The 25,177-nt window shown below is 41.8% G+C and overlaps 2 protein-coding genes across 4 annotated transcripts in view; both read left to right on the top strand.

Moving 5' to 3' along the window:
* Positions 1–11,112, top strand: part of ARHGEF5 (Rho guanine nucleotide exchange factor 5) — a 70,259-nt gene extending 59,147 nt beyond the window's left edge. Inside the window, exons 12-16 of the mRNA XM_044417604.1 lie at positions 2,764–2,915; positions 3,798–3,959; positions 7,236–7,306; positions 8,990–9,094; positions 10,470–11,112. Coding sequence (XP_044273539.1) covers positions 2,764–2,915; positions 3,798–3,959; positions 7,236–7,306; positions 8,990–9,094; positions 10,470–10,624 — 645 coding nt within the window. The 3' untranslated portion in view covers positions 10,625–11,112. The remainder of the gene's footprint in view (positions 1–2,763; positions 2,916–3,797; positions 3,960–7,235; positions 7,307–8,989; positions 9,095–10,469) is intronic.
* The window catches only part of NOBOX (NOBOX oogenesis homeobox), a 54,980-nt gene continuing 40,861 nt past the window's right edge, over positions 11,059–25,177 (top strand). For all 3 annotated transcript variants that reach the window (XM_044417606.1, XM_044417605.1, XM_044417607.1), the window contains exon 1: positions 11,059–11,188. In XM_044417606.1, the coding sequence (XP_044273541.1) occupies position 11,188 (1 nt within the window). In that variant the 5' untranslated portion in view covers positions 11,059–11,187. The remainder of the gene's footprint in view (positions 11,189–25,177) is intronic.

Genomic DNA, 25,177 nt, shown 5'->3' with positions numbered 1-25,177 from the left:
AAGCACATCTACGAACAATTCCATCAAGAAAAAAGTGTAGAAGACAGCAGAGGAAGTCCACATGGCTCCACAAAGGGTTCAGTGACAGCCTGAAAGAAAAAAGAACATGTACAGGAAGTTGAAACAGGGCCAGGCCACAAAAGAAGAATTTAAACAAATAGCAAGGAATTGCGAGAATTGCATCAGGAGGGCTAAAGCAGAAAATGAACTAAGATTATTATTATTATTATTATTATTATTATTATTATTATTATTATTATTATAACATTTCTATGCCGCCCCTTGCCGAAACCACAAGGGATGCTAAGCACAACAAGAAAGCCTTCTTCAGATAGATCCAGAACAAAAGACATGAGTAAGAGAAGGGTGTCCAGGTACTTAAAGTGGATGACAGAGTGATAACAGATGACAAAGAAAAGGCAGAGGCTCAATTCCTACTTCTCCTCAGTCTTCTCCCACAAGGAAATCTGCAATCAAGTGGAAGTTCAATCTGGAAGTGAGAGATGGCAGCCCAAGAGTGACAGACAAATGGTCAAGCAATACCTAGGTGGAATAAACACTTTCAAATCTCCAGGGCCTGATGAACTCCATCCCAGAGTCATAAAAGAGCTAGTGGACGAACTCTCAGAACCACTGGCTATCCGATAAATCTTGGAAAACAGAAGTGCCAGATGACTGGAGAAAGGCTAATGCTGTCCCTATCTTCAAAAAAAAAGGGGGGGGGGAGATGAACCTGGGAACTATAGACCAGTTAGTCTGACGTCAATCCCTGGAAAAATTCTGGAGCAAATTATTGAAAAATTCATCTGCCAGCATCTTGAAGAAAATGCAGTGCTTAATAGAAGTCAACATGGATTTATCAAAAATAAATTGTGTCAGACTAATTTAATCTCATTTTTTGACTGGGTAACCTCCCAAATGGACAAAGGGAGCACTGTAGACATAATCTGTGTAGACTTCAGCAAAGCTTTTGACATAGTGCCATGCAACATTCTGATAAGCAAATTAGCAAAAACTGGACTAGATGGAAAAACTATTAGGTGGATGCAAAATTGGCTGCTACTTGGTCACACAGAATGCTCATCAATGGCACCTTCTCAGATTGGATGGAGATAACTAGTGGGGTGCCACAGGATTCAGTCCTGGGCTCAGTGCTCTTCAACATCTTTATTACTGATTTAGATGAGGAAGTACAAGGAAAGATAATCAAATTGCAGATGATACAAAACTGAATGGAATAGCAAACACCCTAGAAAACAGAATGAAGATCCAGGGCAATCTTGATAAACTTGAACACTGGGCTGAAACCAATAGAATGAAATTCAATAAGGGCAAGTGCCAAGTTCTCCATCTAGGAAAAAGAAACCAAAGGCATCGATACAAGATGGGGAATACGTGGCTCAACAGAACTGAACAAGAAAAAGATCTTGCAGTAATTGTGGACAATAGGCTAAACATAAGCCAACAATGTGATGCAGCTGCTAAAAGGGCAAATGCTATTTTGGGATGCATTAACAGAAGTATTACTTCCAAATCACAAGAAGTAGTAGTTTCTCTATACTCCTCACTAGTCAGACCTCACCTGGAATACTGTGTGCAGTTCTGAGCACCAAGATTAAAGAAATATGCAGGTAAATTAGAAAGGGTCCAGTGGAGGACAACAAAAATGATCCAGAGTTTGGAAACACTGCTGTATGAGGAGAGACTGAAGGAACTGGGCATGTTCAGCCTTGAGAAGCGTAGACTGAGGGGGGACAGCATATCCTTCTGTAAGTACCTCAAAGGCTGTCACAAAGAGGAAGGTCAAGATCTCTTCTTGCTGATACCAGAGTGTAGGACACAGAATAATCAATTCAAGTTGCAACACCCAGATTCAGGCTGGACATGAGAAAAAGCTTCCTCACTCTCAGAGCAATACAACAGTGCAACCAGCTGCCTACAGAGGTGGTGGGCTCTCCCACACTGGAGGCATTCAAAAAGAAACTGGACAGCCATCTGAGTGGGATGGTGTAACATGGTGTCCTGCAACAGCAAGGAGTTGGACTCGATGGCCTTTATGGCCCCATCCATCTCTTCCAATCTATGATTCTATGAACACCAAGTACGAATGCTCAAGATTAGTATCCAGCCAGACTGGTCTTTTTAGGAGAGAATTCGTAGACTGAAGCAACTTCTCTTTTCAGCCTTCTGGTTTATGTTTGGGCTGCATAATCTCATAACATGGATCAAAAGCCACTGTTCAAAGAAAGGTGCATGCACCTTGGTAGAGAGCTCAACATAGAAAAAACATAGAAACAAAACAGAGCAAGTCGGAAGGGCCTTCCTGGGCCACCTAGACTGACCCATGGCTCTATTAGGCTCTGCTCATGGCATGCCAACTATTTGTATGTCCAGCCTATCCTTAAATACTGATGGAGCTTCAACCACCTCCCATGGAAGCCCATTCCATACCCATTTTAAAAAATATATTTTAAAATATTAAATTACAGCACTCTCTTTGTTCCTTCAGTTGCTTTGCTTCCTGCTCTCCGAGCAGCAGAAGCAATGATCAAGCTCCGTTCTGTATATATGAGACATACCATTCTCAGGAGTGGCATTCTTTCTTTGCTGGTCCAATACTTAATATCTACCCATGTTACTCATTTTCTGTGAAATCTTTTGTAGAAATTAATTGGAACACTGCATTTCTTCCACCGCTAATCCCTCCCACTTCTTTTTAGCACTGGCCTTGTACTAAAATAAGAATTATGCTTGCTTTTGCAGATTTTTCCACTTATCTCACAGTCACGACGGCTAGTGAAGAGTGGTGAGCTTACAGCACTGGAGTACAACATGAGCTTAAAGTGGAAACTTACCACTCGTCCCATCTATCTGCATCTCTTTAATGACTACTTGCTACTGTCTCGGCCCAGGGAGTAAGTGCTGGGAGATGAATTACACATCTAAGTTTTATTCAGGGGGTTAAACTGTTGATGGACTCTGGGGCTACCATTGGTTCTGCAAACTTTATCTCAAAGATTGTCTAAAGCATGGTGATTGCAGAGCCCATTATACCAAAGTCATTGTTGAGATTTGACAATAAATCTGTGATAAATCAAGCTCTATGTTTAACATAGCTAGAGCCAAAGTGGAAACTAGAGTATGTAAAACTGTTGTGGGTCATCATGGTTCCTCAACTTTTCCCACTGGTATTGTCCAGTACTTGTCAAAGTAAAATTTTCACAAAATTGACACTGCTAATCCCTAGAGCAGTCTGTCCCTCCCAGCTCAGGTTCCTCCCTCCTCCCCTCCCAATCAAGCCTTTTGCCCAAAGTTTTCCTCAAGTCTAGAGCCAACACTGACTGCTGCAATCAGAACTAATCAAAAAGTAGGCCCAGTCTTCATTGCCAGGACACTGTCCAATGGCATTGTGCCAAGGCTGACTATTTTTTAAAAAAGTAAACTGTGTGGTATAATGGTTTGATTATTGGACTATGTTGGGAAACATCTGGATCAAAATTTTCACTAAGCTGTAAAGCTCTTTGAATGACCTTGGGCACTCAGCCAAAGCAGCTCTGGCCTGTCCATGGAGATCCAAAAACAACTATTTTCATGTTTCTACAATATTCCAGAGAGCATTCCAACAAAAATTGAGATACTTTAATAATTGGCTCTAAGTTTGTAAGAAGGAATAAATAGTATTTTTTCTATTTTTTCTGATTTTAAACAATCAGAAGCAAGCAGCTGTCTTTATTATTCACAAAAACAATAATCTCCTCCCTAATACTCCTACTTTTCTGCATCTTTTTCCACTGTAGGAATGGGCGCTTTATTGTATTTGATTATGCTGCCTCCTCAGATGTGCGTGGAGAGAAGTGTGAAATGAAATTGCATGGAGCAAACAAAAATGTTTTCCGCCTATTCCTGCTGCAGAACAATCAAGGGAAAAAAGTAGAGTTCCTCTTCCGTACAGAAACACAGTAAGAAAAGCTAAAGATTGTTGCCTTAGAATCCCCAGCACCACAGTATTCTTCAGGTTAACTTTCAGAATTGTGAACATGAGAAAAGACACTTTTGCATTAGGCTAGGATGGGGCTAGGAATCATACACTTCACTGTCTATAAACTGAATGATCACTGGATCCCTGATCAAAATGTCAGCTGGACCTTTTCCAGCAGTGCTTAAGCTGGGGCGTTGGTTTTGCTTGTCCTTTGACTTTTCAGTGAGAATGTAAATGATGAGCAAAGCACATTCAGCTGACCCTTGCAGGAGTGTGCAGCACTTGGCATTGAGTACATTAAGTTAGGGGAATCCCTTAATATTTCCAAAGGGAGCTTTCTCCATGCCATACTAGACTTTATTGTTAAGGTTGTTTTTAATAGGCTTTTACTTTTAGATTATTTGGATTATCCTCTCCTTTGGATCTTAAACAAGGGGTACAAATTTAAAACAAAACACTTCATAAGGGATGAAGAAACATCATACACATGGACATATAAATCAGTTTCTGGATTCAGTTTCTCATACAGAGTTTGCCATACATGTTTGTGCATATATGTTCACTTGTCCACTTGCCAAACATTTTCAGAAAATTTAAAAATGATTACAAATTTGGAGTGATTCTGGAGGCAGAATTATGGGGAAGAGCTGATACCAATCACCCATAATAATTACTGTCCCTGACACCCACCATTGGCAAATCTTGAGTACTTTTTTTAACCTCAGAGTAAATCAACTGCATTTAAAAACAACTTTTCAGTGCAGAGCCACTCAAAAACCACCTCTGCCACACTTAGGCTGAGTTCACACATAACACTAAAGAATACTTCACAGTTACTGCATGGCATGATATCTCATCTTCTGTTCTGTGTCCATACATTTGTATGCTATCTACTCATGAGTAGTTTCTACACCTCTCCATCTCTCAGACCAATGTACCTCACATGTTAGTTGTGAGCATGAGACTGAGAGGAAGAAGAGAATGGTATGAGCTGCCTTGAATTTCTTGAAAGGAAAAATACAGTCTATAAATATAACTCATCCCTCCACTTCTGCCTGCCCTGCCTGCCTCTCCCCCATTAGCCCACATGTTCCCCTGAGCATGTTCTCAGCCAGCAGCAGCATTTTTCCCCTGCTGCTCCACAGAACCACTGTCTACACATTACTGTCTACTCACCTGCCCTGCTGTCACACTCTGTGCCCATACAGAAGCACCCACCAGCATGCCCACACACACCTCTCTCCAATCCCTTGCTTCACATGTGTTCAGTGCTATGCCTTATGTTTAGGATTTGCACATGCTGTCTGAAGGGCATCAGTATAGGCACCAGTGCTGGGCATGGAAGGAGTATGCCCTGCCAGCCAGACTTCCCTGATGATGCCCATATGAGCATCTGGCTGGGAAGTGCCATTGGCAGGCAGTTAGGAGGGGAGGACAGTGCAGACTGTGGGGTGTCCCCTGGATTGTTGGATTCAGGGTGGGAGTAGGGCAGAGCAGGAGGCATGGGCTCCCCAAGACACTTGTCCTGGTAGCAGTGCCCTGCATGCTGCCCATGGGCTCCTCGTAAGCAGGGTAGCTTTCCCGGAAGGCAGTGGGTTTCCCTGTGCAACGTGAGGGCAGCCCACTTACCAGGCACTGCTACAGCACAGGGCAGCGACCAGGCAGAGCACCATGCACAGCTACCCCATTGTCTCTGCTGCTGGAGGCACTTCCTGCCTTCCCTGCTGGCACTTGCTGTCTGATGCCCAGCTGCCCTGCCACCATGATGCCCTGCTGCTGGCAAGATCCTGTTGCTGCAATGGGGCACTGTGGCAGCTAGGTGTCGGAGAACATGTGCTGGCAGGAAAGACAGCCAGTGAGCACCCTGCCGCCAGTAACTTAGCAGTTACTAGGCAGAACAGACCAGCAGAAAATGGCAGCCAGAGTTTCTGCTGCAGTTTCTGACATCTACTCCTGCCACCAAACGTGCTAGTGTAAATGGGGAAACAATGCAAAAACATTGTAGCTGGGGTCACACATAACTACAAGCAACCTTAGAACAGACCATTGGTCCTCCTTGGGGATTCACGGCAACCAGAGTGCTGGGTTCATGCATAATTGGACAAACAATTTCCAGCAGGGGTTGTGGTTAAATGTGTGAATGAAGCCTTAAAGTATTATGTGTTTATTTACCTTTAGGATCACCTGAAAGTAGCAGCATAAATCCTGATGAGATGCAGGATAAAGTATAAATGTGGTCCTTGTGACCAAGAAGAACTTATCCTGAAGAGCACATTGAGTTCACTGCTGCTTGTTTAGCAAGAGGTGGAGAATGTATCCCCCACTCCCAGGCTTAACCAGCATTGCATCCACTTCTCAAACAGACCTCAGAACAAGGGTTGGGAGGTTACACATATCCACAAAGAATTCTTTTCCTGGATGAAATAGATCTGTTTCTCTTCCCATTCGCTTCAGACTGATAGTAGGAACTGCAAGGTCTGAACATAGAACACTAATTCTGACTTGCTTGGACTGGCTGCGTGTATGGTTATAAGCCCAACTCAAGCTGCTGGTTATTCCCTGTGAAGCCTTACAGGGCTAGGGACTGCTTTACCTAATGAAGCACTTCTGGTATTTATTAATTATATTTATATCCTACTCTTTTCCTTTGAAGGAACTCCTGGTAATTTACATAATTCCTTTCCTCTTCTCAGTTGTATTTTCACATTAGCAACCCTGTAAGGTAGGTTGGGCTGAATGGGGACTAGAATGCCTATCACCTGAGTCCCAGTCCTGCACTCTTGACCGTTACACTGCACTGCTACAGAAATGAATAGCATGTGTATGCACATATGTGCATAACAGAATGATTGCATTCCCCAGCCTGGTGATCTCACCCAGGTGCTACCTGTTATGTCAGCTACAACTCACATTATCCACAGCCAGCATGTTTATTGTGGAGGGCACCAAGCTGGGGAAATCTATCTCACCTGATCTTCCAGACTGGAGCATGATTTGTTGCTTGAAAGAATATACTTTTAAATATTAGCAGAACAGCACGGAAAGGATTCCTGAGCTTGGATTTATGAGTTTGTTGGTACTGCTATCTCTCATTAGCATTTCGGGTATGTCTGGGCAGAGGTCATGAGAATAATAGCTCTGTTAAAGTTGTATGCTATAAGTAAATGAAACAAAGCATACCACATCTTGCTCTTTTAGCAGCAAATATTAAGTATATCTTAAGAATTATTTTCAGCACTTCTTTTTCATTTTCTAGGAGTGAGAAGCTGCGATGGATTTCTGCTCTTATGCCACCTCAAACAGAACCTGACCTTCTGGGTGATCCTGGTAAGAATACTCAGGGCATGAAAGAGAACTAACTCCCATTGTAGGGATTTTGCATTCATATTCAGCATATACAATTCCTTTTTTGCAGCTTTATCGAGAAGTAGATTTCCCTTCTCAGCTCCCAATGTTCTAAAGCAGTTTTCAATTCTAGGGTAAAATGTTCCACAAAAGCCCAGTGATAGTGGCACACCAGCTTTAGCTGGGACTTCTCCCAGCTGCCTTACTCTTCAGAAACAGAACCCTAACCATGTATAAGAGCCATGTCACATTGTAACTCCCATTTTTTCTTGCCCACATGCATCTAGTGTCCCATCCCTATTATTTTTCCTTTCCCTTTTGACTTAGAATTTTACCTGACTGCTATGGAGGGGTTGCTTCCTGTCTTCAGCTGCACAGTCCCTTGAGCTTATGCTAGCATCTTTCAAACATTTCCAGCCCAGCCCTCTTTCATTGCACACCACTTTGCAAGTGTTCCTGTCTCTTCAGCAGGCACATGCACATGGAAATGCTCACCCACCTGACCACTACAAATATACATAAGGCTATTTTTTATTTTAATGCTATTTTCATGTAATCGCACTTACTGATCTTATGGATTACTATAAATTACCTTGGGAAAATAACATACTTGGAAACATCCATTAAATTAATAAATGAATAAAACAGAATTTGTACTGGGTACACAATCATTCTTTAATCATTTCAAATCATTAATCATTTCCAAGAAAGTTCATTCCAGCTTTGTTTGAATATGGCAAGACTACACACAAATTTCTATTTCTTAATGCAAAAACATTGTGATCAGTGCCTGGTGGAATCTCAGATTTCAAAAGCAGAGAATAGAATTGCATTTTTAAAATGTATTTACTTCTGCCTATGCTAGTCTATGATTTATGGAAATCATGGATACAGATTTCCTTGGAACTCATCTTTTATTTTTACTTTTTTTTAGTTGCAAAGGATACACATCTGTGACTATACAGTGGTACCTTGGCTCACAAATTAATCCATTCCAGGATTCTTGTTGTGACCCAAATTGGTCATGAGCCAAGTCAAATTTCCCCATAAGGGTCAATGTAAATAAGGGTAATCTGTTCTGTAACTATTTTTTTTTAATCAGAAAAATTTGAAGCAAAGTGACAAAGAACAACAAAGATCGCGGCCATCTCCCTCCCCCCAGCATTCGTGTGGGGGGGAAGGGGGAAGATGGCCATGATTGCAGGCGTGCTGGGGGGGAGTGAGCGAGCACGGGGGCAGGTGCACATGGGGGGTGGGCACACACGAGGGGAGGTGGGTGTAGGTGAGCATGGGGGAGGCGGGCACAGGCGCACACGGAGGAGGGAGGTGCACGTGGCCACGCGAGGGGACAGGTGGGGTGGACGCAGGCACGCTCAGGCAGGGAATATGAACACAATTGTGGCCATCTCCCCCACCCAGCACTACCACGATTGCGCCCATGCAGGGAAGGTGGGCATACTCACAATTGTCATCCGATGCAGAGTTCGCGACCTGCAGCAAAATTTTTTTGAAATTTCTGTTCACGACCCGATTTGGTCACGAACTGAGGCATTCGTGAGCCGAGGTACCACAGTATTTTCACTTTTAAAAGCACACAATGCAATTGACTGATTTTAACAAAGCATCTACCAGCTAACAAACCATCTGTACCAATCAAATTTTCAGACGCACCTCAAGTTCAGTGTGTGAGATCATACAAAGCCCGAGAGAATGATGAGCTGGCACTGGAGAAAGCGGATATAATTATGGTTCTGTGGCAAACTAGTGATGGTGAGTGGATTTAGCAATGTTGTGATATTGGAATGAAATTGTGTTCTTGGCTGTGGAAAATGCCATACGATGTGGCATTTCCTGTGGAAGAGGGCTTCATTGTGAACTACAGCTCATAAACATTTGTGGGTCTGAAAATCATAGAATGGAAAAGATGGCTTTGCGTCCAAACTTCATCTTAAGTGTATTGGTTCTTTGATGCAGCTGCAGTTTTAAGATGGAATGTTGAAGGGATGCTTACTCCCCTTCCTGGGAGTCAGGATTACCACTCTCAAGATGCTTTTCTTCTAAGAAGAAACACATAGGAGCATGGTCATTTCCCCCTCAGTATTGGCAGTAGTGGTAGAATTTTGGATCAGGAAAATGCTCTGAGGATAAGATTAAGCATCCTTCCAATCACAGCTTCAGACAAAACAGAGCCCTTCATGATTGCATTAGAGTTGTACAAAATCTCCATGTGGGCATTATTTGCTCGTTTTAAAGACGATTGCAAAAAGTAGGTTGAAAAATAGAATATGCAAGTTTATCTGCCAAATTGCTCTGGATTAGAAATTTACATACACCACATGAACACAGAGTGACACTTAAGTGATAACTTAACACAGTTTGCACATAATCACATGGTAAGCTAGCCATCTGTGTGGGTCTGCTATGCACTTGGCAACACTTTCAGTCTGGTCATCAAATTGAGAATCAAGGACAGAGTCAACTCCCCTCACAATACAGCAGGATGAAAGAGATGACCAGCTCACCAAATGAACACTCAAGCAGTTTTCTGCTTAGTAAATGGTTGTACCATGCAACTTAAGATACTTTTTTTTAAATTAAAAGCATATTATTGAACAGTTCTGTCAATGTACATGGTACTTTACAAAGTTTAATAAGTGTACCTTAGGAATGATGGTGAAGAAAAAGGAGAAAGACATGGGTAGCAGGTGATGTAGTATAAACAGTCATGCAAAAAATGCAACCTTTATATTTTTTTGGAAGTAATTTCCACTCATTTCAATGGGACCATTTTCTAGGTATGCTTGGTTTCAGTTCAGGATGCAAATTAAGAGATCTCCTCACCCCAAAAATCTAGGTAATACAAGAGAGCAGTGAAACTTTCACACACTATCACTTGGGAAAATGATACCATACTGACAATCAAACCACTCCAATATGATCTATCTCCTCCTGGGAATAGGCTGAGCTATCCTCTGATCAAATGGTAAGGAGTTTATACTGCGCATCTGCTGCAAATGTCTTATAAAATGGTTGTATTGCCAGGATGGCTGACTTACCAAGACTTACTAAATTACATGTAGTTTGTGGTAATTTGCCAATCAATACATGGTTGCCTATTTACCATTAATGCATGTTCCCTCTGCAGGCTGGATTGAAGGAGTAAAACTCTCAGATGGAGAGAGGGGATGGTTCCCTTCTGAACAAGTAGAATTCATCTCCAGCAAGCATGTACGACAAATGAATTTGAAGGAGGAACAGCGTGTTAAGAATGCCAAACAACATGTGTTTCGCAGGAAGTAGAGCCTCCTGTCTCCTGTAATGCAATTTTTTATCCTCAGTTGCATCTCCCTGACCATACTGGACTTGCTGCATTTGGTTTTCTGGAAGCCAGAACTTTCTGAAGGCTAACAAGCAATGGTTTCTCCCTCCAAAAAGAGACATAATACTTACCAAAGAAAATAACTGACCTCGTGGAAAGATTATCTTCCTGTGCATCATCAGAAATAGAAATATAGTAGAAGAGAAAAGCTGCATCTTTTCTGTGATGGTTGTAAAGAAAAAAAATACAAGAGAGCGGTGAACTGGATGTTAAGCCTTTTGGGAACTTACTGACTTTTCAACTGTGTCAATGCATGAACTCACTTGGAAATTTTGCTTCAGCTTCTACTCCACAAAATGAGAATGGTTACCTCACAGAAAAACATAAGGATAATGTGTCAATATTTTAAAGTGCTTTGATTTCCCATGAAAGAAAATGTTAGAAATATACTTTGTCATTATATCATGAAGACTGATTTTTTTTCATTTTGACACTGTTTTCATGCCAAATATTGCCTATCAAAGAAGAAATATAGGTGAACAAAAGTAAGTAAAATTCCTCTGAATTACCTTCTAACAGCAAATTTAACTTGAGTCTCTAATAGAGTTGATACCTTTTACTGGTCTGCACCTGCACTATTAACAGTAACTTAACACAGAATTATTTCCCAACTATGGAAGCTTTGCCTATCACTATTTATCAATGCATGTCAAGCCATTATTAAAAGAATGTATAAGGTAAGGCAGATGCAGGGGACAAAATCACGTTGCTTTTCATACAGGAAAATCAGTGATCTTGCATTGTAAAATACATTTTACAATCTTCCTCTCCTCTTCTGAAAACACTTAAAGTCAACATTTCATTTTTCTTAGCTTGAAAGGGCTTGGGGCTTAGAAAGCACAGGTGGCCCCTCCAAGACAGACCGTTCTAGAATGCATGAGCTTACTACAAAAAAAAAAAAAAAAAAAAAGGATAGGAGAGACTTGGTTGAGCATCAGGGAAGACTTTGAAATCATAAATCTGGATTCTGCTCCTCTACAGAACATACAACTTGTGTATAGAAGATCCCTGTGCTGCCCTTACCCTGGGGAAACACAGCCTTTCACAGAAGATTATACTGGGCAATCTCGGTTTTAGAGACTGTGCAAGCCCATAACTCAATGTGAGACAATACCACATTCATCAGCAGCAGTCCATGAAAAGACCGCAAAACCTAGGATAGTTGTGTTCTGTTTCTGTAATGGTCTGCTCCTTTACAAGGATAATTAAGACTACTGAAATTAATGAGCCCAGGTTGCCTTACTCTAATTAGAATATTCACTTGTGTTACACTTGAAAAAAGCCTATTTTTCAAAGGCATCTAGTTGGCACTCCAATGCATGCTGGTGTGACCACTTAAAATGACCAGCAACACAATCCAGTCTTTAAAACATGGGTTCTCAAATTACAGTCTGTGCGCCAGATCCAGCCCGCCCTGCCCATTTACCTGACCCACCACTGAAGTTTTGGACTTGCCATGCGTGCGCATGGCAAGGCGCTGACTTGCTTGCAAGATTGTTTTGGACTCGCTTGGAGAAAATCTCTGCACATGCCCACCCCTGCACCCCCTCCCCACACCACCTTGGCAGCTTGCACCCATCGCCGGCACCTTTCAACTGGCCCCCGGTTGAAAATGTTTGAGGACCCCTGCTTTAAACTCATATCTGGATTACAACAATTCCAAGAGCCTAATGGCTTTGCCTGGGAGTGTAAAATAAAATGATGGCACCAAGAAATAGAATCTCTCTCTTTACTCTGCAGAATTGGTCCCTTGGAAGTTTATTTTTAATCTCTCCATTATACAAAGTAAAGTCAAACCAAGGCTCAAACTATGCATGCCAGAGTTTTATTATACTTCCCACTATGTTAGTTTCTTCTAATCCAAAGCAGCCTAGACAGACTGGGAATCTAAACAGAGGAAGGGCACTTGGAGAGTGTTGCTTTAATCTTTTCTTTCTCATTTTTCACAATTTCCCTTCCCAAGCTATTTTTTCATCCCACAGGTAAATGTACATTTTTCTGCATTTATGGTACACTATTGATGCCTCAGTCACATAAGTTTGCAGGACCTTTTTACAAAGTCATAATTCTGCAGAGCCTTTCCCAGGATTTCCAGCTATTTTAATGTGTTTTTAGAGTGACAGTCTGATATTTTCCTAGATGGTATCACTATTTGAGACAGAGCTCTAATGTAATTTTGCAGTTTTGTTCTATAACAGAACACCACTGGCCTCATATGGAGAAGTCCCAGGATCTCCACGGTTTTCCTCTGGTGCAGACATCATGAATGGCTAAGGGATGATGGGAGTTGATGCCCTCCAGTTATGTTGGACTATGGGTTGGGGAAAGCTGCCCCAGAGGCAAAAAAAGCAGCTTCAAGAGAGTTATTTTAAACTGAAAACACACCAGATGGTATAGGGAAACTTCTACGTGCTCATTTTTCAATGTTGTTGCTTTCATGTAAAGCAACAACAACTGCAACAATCAGAGAAAGACTCAACTCCACATGACATATAGGCAACATTTTACTCCAGAGTAAGTAAAATGGTCAGAGTAAGTTCCAGACTGACTGAATTACTGAGTAATGAGAATAGAACTATGTAAATGCCTTGGCAGTGGTGAACAATGGCATCAACCTCATTGCTAAATTCACATAATAGATATACTGGCTGGGAAAGAAAACTTGATGTCCTGAATCTGAGCATGGTCATTAATAGTACCATCCTATGCATGTCTACTCAAAATGAAGTCCCACTGAATTCACTGCAATTTAGTCCATGTATAAAATTGCAGCCTCAGACTTTATTTGACTTAAGTCAGACCTTCCCTGCCCAGAGAATCCTGGGACATGTACTCCTGAGTTGATGGTGGGGGCAGCAGCTGAGGGGTGATGTATTCTCAGTGCCTTCTCCTGGTGTTCAATTACAGTTGAAATGGAATAAAGGAACATAAATCTCTATTGTAGTTTATAGATATGTCCTGAATATTAGTAATGCCCCTAACAATGGGAGTGCTTGTTTAGGAAAATTAAGCTGGTCTCCCTGCCACAGAAGAGGAACTAGGGTGACTGGATGCAAAGGAAGACAAGGCTCTTACCCCTTCAGTATGTGTGGGCCTCTTGCATGACAAGCAGTAGCTGCTCCAATTCCTTTTTATATAAACGGACAACACTGCATGAATCCTGTTCTGCTTTGCATCTGGGTCAGGGGAGTTGAGCAACCAGCATTCTTGCCCAAAGGTATATTGCTCTCCATAGGGAAGTTTGGTTAAGAAGGAAATAACAGATACTTGGAGAACCTATTTCTGTCAGACAGCAACTTGCTTCAGCTACATGTTTTGTACATATGCACAGGTTTCTCAGGCACATTCCATTAGAGGTTATCAAATTACAAAAGAAAAATGGTTTTATTTATTGGTGGTGCAGTGGTTTAAACCTCTGTGCTGCTGAGCTGGTTGATTGAAAGGTCGCTGGTTCGAATCTGCAAAATGGGGTGAGTGGGTGAGTTCCCGTTGCTCCGTCCCAGCTCCTGCCAACCTTGCAGTTCAAAAGCATGCAAATGCAAGTAGATAAAAAGGTACCACTTTGGTGGGCAGGTAACGGTGTTCCGTGCACGTCAGTGTTTAGTCATGCTGGCCACATGACCATGGAGACTGTTTGCGGACAAACGCTGGCTCCCTCTGCTAGGAAACACAGATGAGCACCTCCCCCTAGAGTCAGGCATGACTGGACTTACCTTTACCTTTACTTATAATTATTTATATCCTTCCTCTAAGGATAGAAATTCTTCCAAAGTAGCATACTAGTGAGAATTAATTTGCTTGTTGTGATTTTATTAATATGTGAAAGAACAGCAGCAAGGGATGAGGGTCCTTACCACAGCAGATAATGATACACAGCCTGTTGAGGAAAGGGCACTCCTGGCAGAGCAGTCTCTGAGGTAGCCATCAGCCATTTACCAGTACCTCTTCCTTATGGTACTATTTCCAAAGGGCAGATGGCAGTAGGCAGTTCTGTGTGCAAAGGAAATAGGCCAACTAGAACAAGCACGGAAATCTATACCCACTCCCTTCCATCTAGAAGTCTGAACAAGCCATACAGAAAGGCAGCAGTTGTGCATGCTTAAATACAGAATTGCTTCAATAACACAGAAAGCTGGGATAATGCATATCAAACTTTAACATTTTAGCAGCAAATGTGCTGCCAATTTTTTTCCTTAAATGCTTTTATCTTTGCCGAAGTCACTCTAGTGCTAGAATTTGAGCTGAGGGAAAAGTGGGGAGAGGGGTTGCAGAGACTAGGTTTTAGGCAAAGTTAAACTTTATAAACCCTGACCATACTAGAAATTCCACCTTTCCTGCTGTAATACATTTTTACTGGCAGAAAAAAAGTAAAGGAGTGGCAGGAAAAATTGGGAGCATCCAAACCTGAAGATGTATGGACCCCTGTACAATTCCATGAATAAGGCTAGGCAAGTGCATAGTAAAAGCCTCACCTGGAAGCATCCTGTATTATTAAGCTTTCTATGTTTACACATACAGAACTTATATCATCACATTTACTTTGGTTTTTACAGAAGTTCATAACCTAAAACAATATGTTTACTCAGAAGTCCCACTGAATTCCACAGAGCTTGCTCTTAAGTTAGCACAACAGGTTTGCATACCAAGAAGCCTTTTCCTGAGGGCTGCTTATGTGAGACTGATGTTCACAGACTGAGGAAAATTACCCTTAGTGTAAATTTCGGCTAGGAAATAGACACTCCAGCAAAACATGTTTACCAGTAAGAGGAACAACACAGAGCATGCAGTTGGGTAGGTCTTCCATAAATACTGATGCACAGGCAACTTGTTGCCTGATCCTTAACAGAATCAGGGTCAACTTCCCTTAGTTCTGGAGAGAGTGATCCAAAGATTTCAGGGTAAACACCTCAGCAACCATAGGATGGTTCATATAATCCCTTCTAAGGTCAGTGTTCTGACATTCCTCAAGCTCCAAATGGGATTTGGAGATCAGCCCTTCCTCTCTAGCCCCCTCACAGATGGCCCAGAAAGAATCCTATAGGCTGGTTGGAATAGTGACTTCTGTTCAGGGAAAGGAGTTTGTGGGGAGGAGACTAGAAAGGCCAAGATATAATGTATCCTGAGCCTTCTCCAGCTTCCTTTCCTTCCTCCCTGTCTGAAACATTGCTAAATAGGCCTAAAAAGCCCAACTAACTAGAATAAAGGATATCAGAGGACAGAAAGACAAAAACCTTTACCCTTCCTACCACTTTGCTGGCTTCAGCCTAGCAAGGCATTAAGAATCTCTAGAGACTCTGAGATTGTGGGTTTCCAACAGCAAGGCCACAATCAGTACGACTGAGCACTTAAGTTACTCTTTTGCCTAGAATCTAAGAACAACTTTCAGCTCACGAAGTGTATTGTTGGTCTGGGTTTCCCACAATTCTTGCCATGGGATCTTCAGGTTGGGCCTAAAAGACAGAGGTCAAAATAACTGGATGGTATTTTTGCATGTTTTAAGGCAAGGTGGATTGCCATCCTGGCAAGAAATTTCTTAAGAAGCAACAAGCAGGTCTCAGCATAGCTCCACTAATCTTCAGATGACTGAGCTGTATCTATGTAGCAGTGCTAATATATAATTTGAGCAAAGGCAGCTCTTCAGTTACAGTACATTCCATCTTTCGCTTCCTTTTATCTCACACACATACATACCTGGATTCTGCTCACTTCAGACTCAGACTTTCCTGCTAGAAGGATAGCAAGGTGTACATGCTCTTTCCCCTCCAATCCTTCCTAAACTCTTCATAGATGGAACAAATTTTTAATAAATTATACTGGAGGTGTACTTCACTCTTAAATGCAAAAGGATGTGTTCATTTTAGCCTTGTGATGGTTGACTGCACTTGAGTAGACCTAAAGTGGGAAAGGGAGTGTGGGCATGCATGCCAAAATCCTGCCTTCTAGATTGTTGCAGGTTCAAGATAAAGAGTCCTGTAACCTCATAATGTCAGAATGCTCATCTTGTAAAGATCTAAAAGGCAGCCACCTGAGCAGAGCTCTGCATGTGTCCTCTATCTTCACAATTTAGTTCTATTCCTATGCAAGCAAATGGCTGCCTAGGGTCATTCACTGGAAAAGTGGCCAGGCATCATCCTTTTAGTTAATATTACCTCTCAGCATCTTGCCTCCCAATGAAACTATGCCTTCTGGCAACACAGGTACCCCTAGGCATCCCCTACTCCTGCAAGCTGTAGCAGGGGCAAGAAAAAAAATTCTGGTGTATCACTGACTACTTCCTTTTTGGTATGAGGTAGTTGTCAATGTATTGCCAAAGATGGGGGAAATCAGGGTTGCATACAAACCCCTCTCATAAGTATTGATGCAACAGCTCCTTTTGCAGTACAGTTTGGAAAGTACTGACTTACAGATTGTTACTGAGAATCATAGGGACATTTTGTTTATGAATATTTTATAAGATTGGAGAGAGAGTTTGTTCCTTAAGATAGAATTTTTAAACTTATGAAAGGAAATTGCAAACCTGTTGATTTGTGTATTTCTATATCTAATCATATCATGTTTACCTGAAAGTATGTATTGCATAACACATAAGCATCAGATGGAGTTAAAGGGCAGACACACAAGTCCAATCCTGTGCATGCTTACTTTTCAAGCCCACAGAATCCAGCAAGCATGAAGAGCTAATGCTTTATACTAGCAAGGTCGGCAACTGTGCTTAATAGTTGACCTGTCCGTATTTTGTTTACATTTTAAAACGACCTTTGCTCCAATAAACTTAATCAAGAGGGAATTTTTTAAATGAAAAATTCCCAACATCAACTATATATCCTTTCTGGATAAGCAAATGCTACAATCCCATGCATGGCACGCACCCACCCTGCAAGCAAACACCATAGTAGGACATCCGATTTAACCTGCGCAGGATTAGGCTACAAAAGAACCACCACCTCCCGCCTCAGAAGAAAGCGGCCGGAGGCTGGAAAAACTCCGCAAGGGCTCGGCAGAAGCTTTTCTTCTCCGCCCAACGCACAGGGTTTTGCCAGCTTGACCTCTTGCTCACGTCCTCAGCTCAGGTGGCTCTGATGAGGCTCCCCAAAGGTTCCTGACGTTCGTGGCGCCGCCTAACCTAGGCGCTACAAGCCGCGGATTTCCGAGTAGCCTCCGCGCACGGGCCGTGACCGAAATCCTCTCGCTGTGCAGCGCCGAAAAGAGGATGGAACTTACCCCCAAGCAGGAGCAGGTGCCCCCCTACGAGAATGCGGGTAAAGCGGGGAGCTGAGGAGACCCACTCGTGCGGGCGGGAAAAGTCGGGAGGGGGAAACCCTTCGAGGGGGGGCGGGAGCAAGCAGCCGAATTCGGTGGCCCTCCCGGACGAGGGGACAGTGGCCCAGCCAGCAGAAGCAGCCTAGGAAGAAAGTTGTTAACGAGACTTCTTTGCTCTCTTTAATTGTCAGTATAACCTCATGGGCCAGTTATGCCTACATGATGTTAAAGCTGGTGGAGAAGCTCCTTGGAGCCCCGTGATAGCATGGCATTCCCCGCCTCAGCGTTGGTACTGCGGACATTAACTGCCCAGTAGGAGAAGCAAAGCGAGGGAGAGTCCCTGCATAAGATTATTCGTATCCCCCCCCCCCCCAACTATGCCTTTTTATTAAGGGCACTGAGTTAACTAGCTGCTGATGACTCACCAGAGGTTCATGGCTGTAAAAGTGGGGTGGTGAAAAGAACCAGCATTTGACTCTGAGGTTGGTAAGCTGCCCAGAGAGTTTCAGTTATTGGTAATATAAGAATGTAATAAATGGGGGGGGGGGGAATGAAATGGCACTGTTACCCCTACTGCAGTAAGAGCAACAGTTCTGTCCTCCTTCAAATGTAGGGTACAGATAAGAAAGCCTACTTATGAAACAGTGGCTTGCACCTTGTAGCCCATGTAAGTTAAGAATCTTACAATATAATCTTACAATATATTATAAGAATCTTATAATATAAATATACAATGCTGTGTATATTTGGAAGTAATTTCAGTTTATTTTGAAATCAGTAACTAAATCCAAATCTTGCATAGGTGCAAAGACAGCCATTTGTGCTTGTTCTAGAGGAGCACTTCACAGTATACAGAGACCTTTGCAGTACTCAATTTTGTTTCAGTAAGGTTGTGATCCTGTGCACACTTGCATGTAAGTCCCAGTGAAAACAGTGGCTCTTGATTCGGAGTAAACACTCATATTATCTAGCACCTGTAACTCCCAAGTGGCCTGGAAGGTTATCAGCTGTAATACCTGGGTGGGACTTATGGTAGGAAGCACAGTCTAAGGAAAAAGTGTGTGTTCCTCTAAATCAGCTTTCCAAAACATGGGGCTGCTAACAGTATAAAATAACTGCAGGATCTGGCCTGGATCAGTTCTTTTTCCTAGGTGGACTGAGAAAGTAGTTGAGGGTACTAGCCATGGCTTCTGGCCTGAGGGAAGAATGATCTTTAGGGGCTTCAGTTTAAAATAAAACATGAAAGTTTGTTTACAAAGCAGAGTCTGTCTGCTAATGTGGGGTGTAATATCACCTTTGAAACATGGTGACAGCAGATACTGAATTCTAGTCTGAAGAGCACTAATAAACTGTGTTTTGGGGGCGGGGCAGGGGGGAGGGACAGAGGACCTAAAGCTACCAAGCACATTAACTCTGCAAACTCATAACTTAACCTAGGCATGGAAGACTTGAAATGAGAAGTTTAATCTCTCTGGGGATATCACAATGACAGATAAAAAGGACCATCTGAAAATGAAACCTTTTTTAATAATTGATTGGAACAAGGGGATAGAAACAGGACAACCACTGTGCACAAATTATGTCTGGGAATGACCTTCTATAATAGGTTGTTTTGATATTTACTGCAATCCTAGAAATTTGAAACAGTGGAAAGATGGAGCTTTTTCATGGGGAACCAAGGAATACAGAAAGATCATGAGGCATATTGGACAAATTTAAAGATGTTAACAGCCAGTTAACTTTTGGAGAACTCAAAGACTTCTTAATAAGGGATCAGATAGTGTGTGGAATACAGAGCACACAAGTAGAAGAGAGATTGCTGAAGGAAGCAGACTTGAGAAAAGCTTGGAGATTTGTAGAGCAGCTGAATTGTCCAAAGAAAGGATCAGAGCCCTGGAAAACACACACACACACGCACACGCACACGAGAAACCAGATGTAAGCGAACAGCATACAACAATACGTCTATGAGGATGGGGGAACTGCACATTGAAAAGTTTGTGGGAAGGAATACCACTGCTGTGGCAAACGTAATCACTATGCATCCAAATCAAAACAGGAAAAAGCCCTGTAAATATGGAGAATTACGGTAAATGTGAGGATTTTTGCAAGTAATAATCAAGTATGAAAGACAATGCAGGAAAAGCGAACAGGACAATGTAAACTGAGAAGTCATTTTCTATGGTTCACTATTGAAAAGCTATTGCCAGGTTATTCAAAAGCAAGACTATTCTTTGTCTATGATGTCAAAATGTATTCTGGTATTATAAGTTAATGAAGAATGCAGTAGTTCACCACACCCAATTAGAGATATAATTGGAGGTATTTCAAAACTGGTTGACACAGACTTTGGTGTATCTGAAAGGAACCTGAGTAATAGCTGAGCATGAATTTATACTGGGAGAATGAGATGACTTACATTAAGCACAGCAGGACAATGATCACAAACTAATAGTGTTTCTGAAAAGTTGCGGAGAAAGGAATATCATACTAAATAGGTAGTCACTCAGGGATACATGCTGTTAAGACCACTCAGAGAACTGTTGACACACCAAGAAACAAGGAAGTATATGGAGCAACTTGAAGTGCCTTTGCCATCGTGAAATATTACACTCCAAAGATCTATTAATGCATCCCGATGATGCATCAGGAACACATCTAGGGATGACCATGTTGCAAGGAGGATAGCCAGGTAGATTTCCACCAGAGCATTACCAGAAAAAAAAAAAAAAAAAAAAAAACATCCAATGCTATACCTAGTTTGGTGGGGTGGGGGCCTACTTAAACTACTTTTTGGAATGGAGAAAGATTGTTAGTACATAGATGGATACACTGTAAATGTCCAGGCTGTTCTAAGACTTCTGAAAATTATATGGGAAACATTCTTACTCAATGAAGCAAAGGGCATGTTTGCAAAAGTATGATAATAAAAATCAATTACTGCCCTGACAGAGACCTACTGTTAGCAGATACTCAGAGCTTGGCACATCTACCAAAAGCTGCCATGGAGGGATCAGTAGAAGCTGAAATAGAAACCATCTGTAAGGCACAGTATTTATCCATATTTGTGGAGAGTTTATTGGTAAACTGAGGGAGACAACATCTTCCAGAATCTAAAGTCCTTTGGATAGAAATCACACACATTGAAAAAGATGTCTATGAAGGGTCAGGGAAGCAATCTACTGGCCAGGAATGAATGAAAGGAAGGAAGGAAGGAAACCATTCACAGGGAAATGTGAAGTGTACAGATCCTGGGAAGACCACCAACCCAAAGAAACAACATTTTAGCTTAATATTCTAGAGAGTAAATATAGGTTGGGATTTGTTTAGCTGGATGAACACAGTATATATTATACTTGTAGTTGCTTTAACAATTTGAGGAGATAGATCGCTTATATCTCTCCTAGAATAGCTATAAGTAAGATAAAGCAAACTTTTTGTTGTTGTTGCTAGTTGGAAAGTCATGTCCAACCCATTGCGACCCCATGGACAACATTCCTCCAGGCATTCCTGTCCTCCACCATCCCGCAGAGTCCACTTAAGCTCATACCAATTGCTTCAGTGACTCCGCCTAGCCACCTCATTCTCTGCCATCCCCTTCTTCTTTTGCCATCTATTGTTCCCCGCATTAGACTCTTCTCCAGGGAGTCCTTCCTTCTCCTTAGGTGGCCAGAGTATTTGCGTTTCATCTTTAGTATCTGGCCTTCTAAAGAGCAGTCAGGGTTGATCTCCTCTAGGACTGACTGATTTGATCACCTTGCAGTCCAAGGGACTTGCAGGAGTCTTCTCCAGCACCACAATTCAAAGGCCTCAATTCTTTGGCACTCAGCCTTCCTTATGGTCCAGCTTTCATAGCCATACATTGCAACTGAGAAAACCGTAGCTTTGACTATACAGACTTTTGTTGGCAGGGTGATGTCTCTGCTTTTTAGTATGCTATCTAGATTTACCATAGTTTTCCTCCCCAGGAGCAAGTGTCTTTTAATTTCTTGGCTGGAGTCACCATCTGCGGTGATCTTGGAGCCTAGGAAAATAAAATCTGTCATTTTATTTACCTCCAATTTCTTCCACATCTATCTGCCAGGAAGTGATAGGACCGGATGCCATGATCTTAATTTTCTTAGTGTTGAGTTTCAAGCCAACTTTTGTGCTCTCCTCCTTCACCCACATCAAGAGGCTCTTTAGTTCTTCTTCACTTTCTGCCATTAGAGTGGTATCATCTGCATATCTGAGGTTATTGATATTTCTCCCAGCAATCTTAATTCCAACTGGTGATTCATCTAGCCCTGCTTTTTTCATGATGTGCTATGCATATAAGTTAAATAGGCAGGGCAACAGTATACAGCCTTGCCAAACTCCTTTTTCAATTTTGAATCAATCAGTGGTTCCATGTCAAGATCACACTGTTGCTTCTTGACCCACATACAGGTTTCTCAAGATACAAATAAGAAGGTCTGGTACTCCCATCTCTTTAAGAACTTAGCACAATTTGTTGTGATCCACACAATCAAAGGCTTTAGCATAGTCAAGGAAGCAGAAGTAGATGTTTTTCTGGAACTCCTTAGCTTTCTCCATGACCCAGTGTATGTTGGCAATTTGATCTCTAGTTCCTCTCCCTCTTTTCCAAATTTGCTGGCATATTGAGTGTAGCACTTTAACTGCATCACCTTTTAGGATTTTGAATAGCTCAGCTGGAATACTGTCTCCTCCACTAGCTCTATTGTTGCTCAGACTTCCTAAGGCCCATTGACTTCACAGTCCAGGATGTCTGCCTCGAGGTCAGTGACCACCCCATCATGGTTATCAGGAACGTTAAGCTCTTTCTTGTATAGTTCTTCTGTGTAATCTTGCCACCTCACCTTAATCTCTTCTGCCTCTGTTAGGTTGCTGCCAATTTGGTCCATTATCATGCCCATCTTTGCATGAAACATTCCCTTCATATCTCCAATTTTCTTGAAGAGATCTCTGGTCCTCCCTATTCTATTGTTTGCTTCTATTTCTTTGCACTGTTCATTGAAGAAGGCATTCTTCTAGCTATTCTCTGGAATTCTGCATTCAATTGGGTATATATTTCTCTTTCTCCCTTGCCTTTCGCTTCCCTTCTTTCCTCAGTTATTTGTAAGGCTTCCTCAGACAGCCATTTTCTTTCCTTGCATTTCTTTTTCTTTGGGATAGTTTTAGTTGCAACCTCTTGGACAATGTTGTGAACCATCGTCCATGGCTCTTCAGGCACTCTGTCTATCAGATCTATCTCCTTAAATCTATTTGTCTCCTCTACTGCATAATCATCAGGAATGTGATATAGGTCATACCTGAGTGGCCTAGTGCTTTTTCCTACCTTTTTCAACTTAAGCCTGAATTTTGCACCAAGAAGCTCATGATCTGAGCCACAGTCAGCTCCTGGTCTAGTTTTTACTGACTGTATAGAGCTTCTCCATCTTTTGCTGCAGAGCACATAGTCAATCTGATTTCTGTGTTGACCGTCTGGTGATGTCCATGTGTAGAGTCGTCTCTTGGGTTGCTGGAAAAGAGTGTTTGCTATGACCATCGTATTCTCTTGACAAAATTATACCAGTCTGTGGTCTGCTTCATTTTTTACTCCAAGGCCAAACTTGCCTGTTATTCTGGTTATCTTTTGGCTTCCTACTTTAGCATTCCAATCCCCCGTGAAATATAAAATACTGTATGCTCAGCTAATGGACCCCCTGGCCCAGTTTGTTGCAGCAAATTCCAGAAATTCAGCCAGGACTGGGATTTCAAGCATTCCAGTTCATCATCTGGATATTCCTAAAGAATGGTGGACTTATATCTAACACTTCTAAATTATCAGAATATTCCATCCAATAGTCTAAGCACAAGTCCAACACAGAAATTAATGTGTACAGTTTGGAGCCAACAAAACAGATCAGAGTCTGGTACAATGCATTTCAAAATGACATCCCTCAATCATATAAGGTATAGACAATCAACAAACAAATACTGAGATATGATAGAATATACCCAAGGACAGCAGTGGAAGAATCAGGTGATGCATGTATTTGAAAAAGGGACAAAAATGTAACTAGCCGATAATTGTTCAGGATGAGACACAAAGGGAATGCTTGCCAAGTACTGAAGAGGGCAGAGAAAAACATAGTTCAGGGGAGCTGGTAAGTAGTGTAGGACAACACCCACTGCTTTTGATTTGAGGGGAAGTGAGAGTTTGTGCAGCCTCAGAGTGTTCTATAAAGCTTTTGTTTGAAATAAATCGAACAAATTGTATTGGTAAAGAATAATCAGTCTGATTCTCTGGGATGCACTCCATCAACTTTGAAACAGTGCCTCCTAGATGTTGTAGGCTACAGTTCCCAACATCTCTGCCCATCAGCCATACTTCCTGGGGCTGAACATTATAATACAAAATACCTGAAAGATACCATGTTGGAGAAGACTGACCAAACGTATACATTGTAAAGGGAGGGTGAAGTGAAACAAGCCTTGGCCCTTGTTATAGAATCATAGACTCAGGGAATAGTAGAGATAGAAGGGGCGTATAAGGCCACTGAATCCAGCCTCTCCTCAGTGCAGGGCTCCAAGTTAAATCATCCCTGACAGATGGCTGGCTTGAATGCCTCCAGTATGGGAAAGCCCAAGTTAATTGGTTCCGTTGTCATACTGCTCTAACAGGAAATTCTTCCTGATGTTTTCTTATCCTCTTATTTACATTGTTGAATTTTAGTGTAGAAGAATTAATTTTAAGAACTCTGATTGCCCAGCAGCAAAGTATATATCGCCTAGATTTAGATCAACCAGAAGAAAGGCTGCTTCAAATCAGTAGTGTAAATCATGTTTCCAATTAGTATTGTTCTATATGTTTCCTAAACACTGGCCCAAATACGACTTCTAAATTGGGTTAAGTTACAATTAAATAATGTATTATTTTATGTTGTTTCATTCTTATACCTTGTATCTCTTGTAAAAGGTAATCATTTTATAGTGATTACCTTTTTATCTGTAGAGGAATGTCTTTAAAATACTCATGTATAAAATTTCTCCCTCTTATAATCAGTAGCCATGATAGCTGTTGAGGTTAAGTATGAGAACACAGGAACTTGAGCAAAGGACAATTTAATTTGTTCTTCTTTTCAGTAATACTTCCTTTTGCTCCATGCCAATGTGGCCCATTCCACCCTTCCACACCAATAAAGTAGCAATAGAAGATAAATGTCTAGAAG

This window comes from Varanus komodoensis, unplaced genomic scaffold (assembly GCF_004798865.1).
Source record: "Varanus komodoensis strain SLA01 unplaced genomic scaffold, ASM479886v1 scaffold9, whole genome shotgun sequence".
NCBI classification, from domain to species: domain Eukaryota; kingdom Metazoa; phylum Chordata; class Lepidosauria; order Squamata; family Varanidae; genus Varanus; species Varanus komodoensis.
This window is presented reverse-complemented; position numbering and strand designations above follow the sequence as displayed.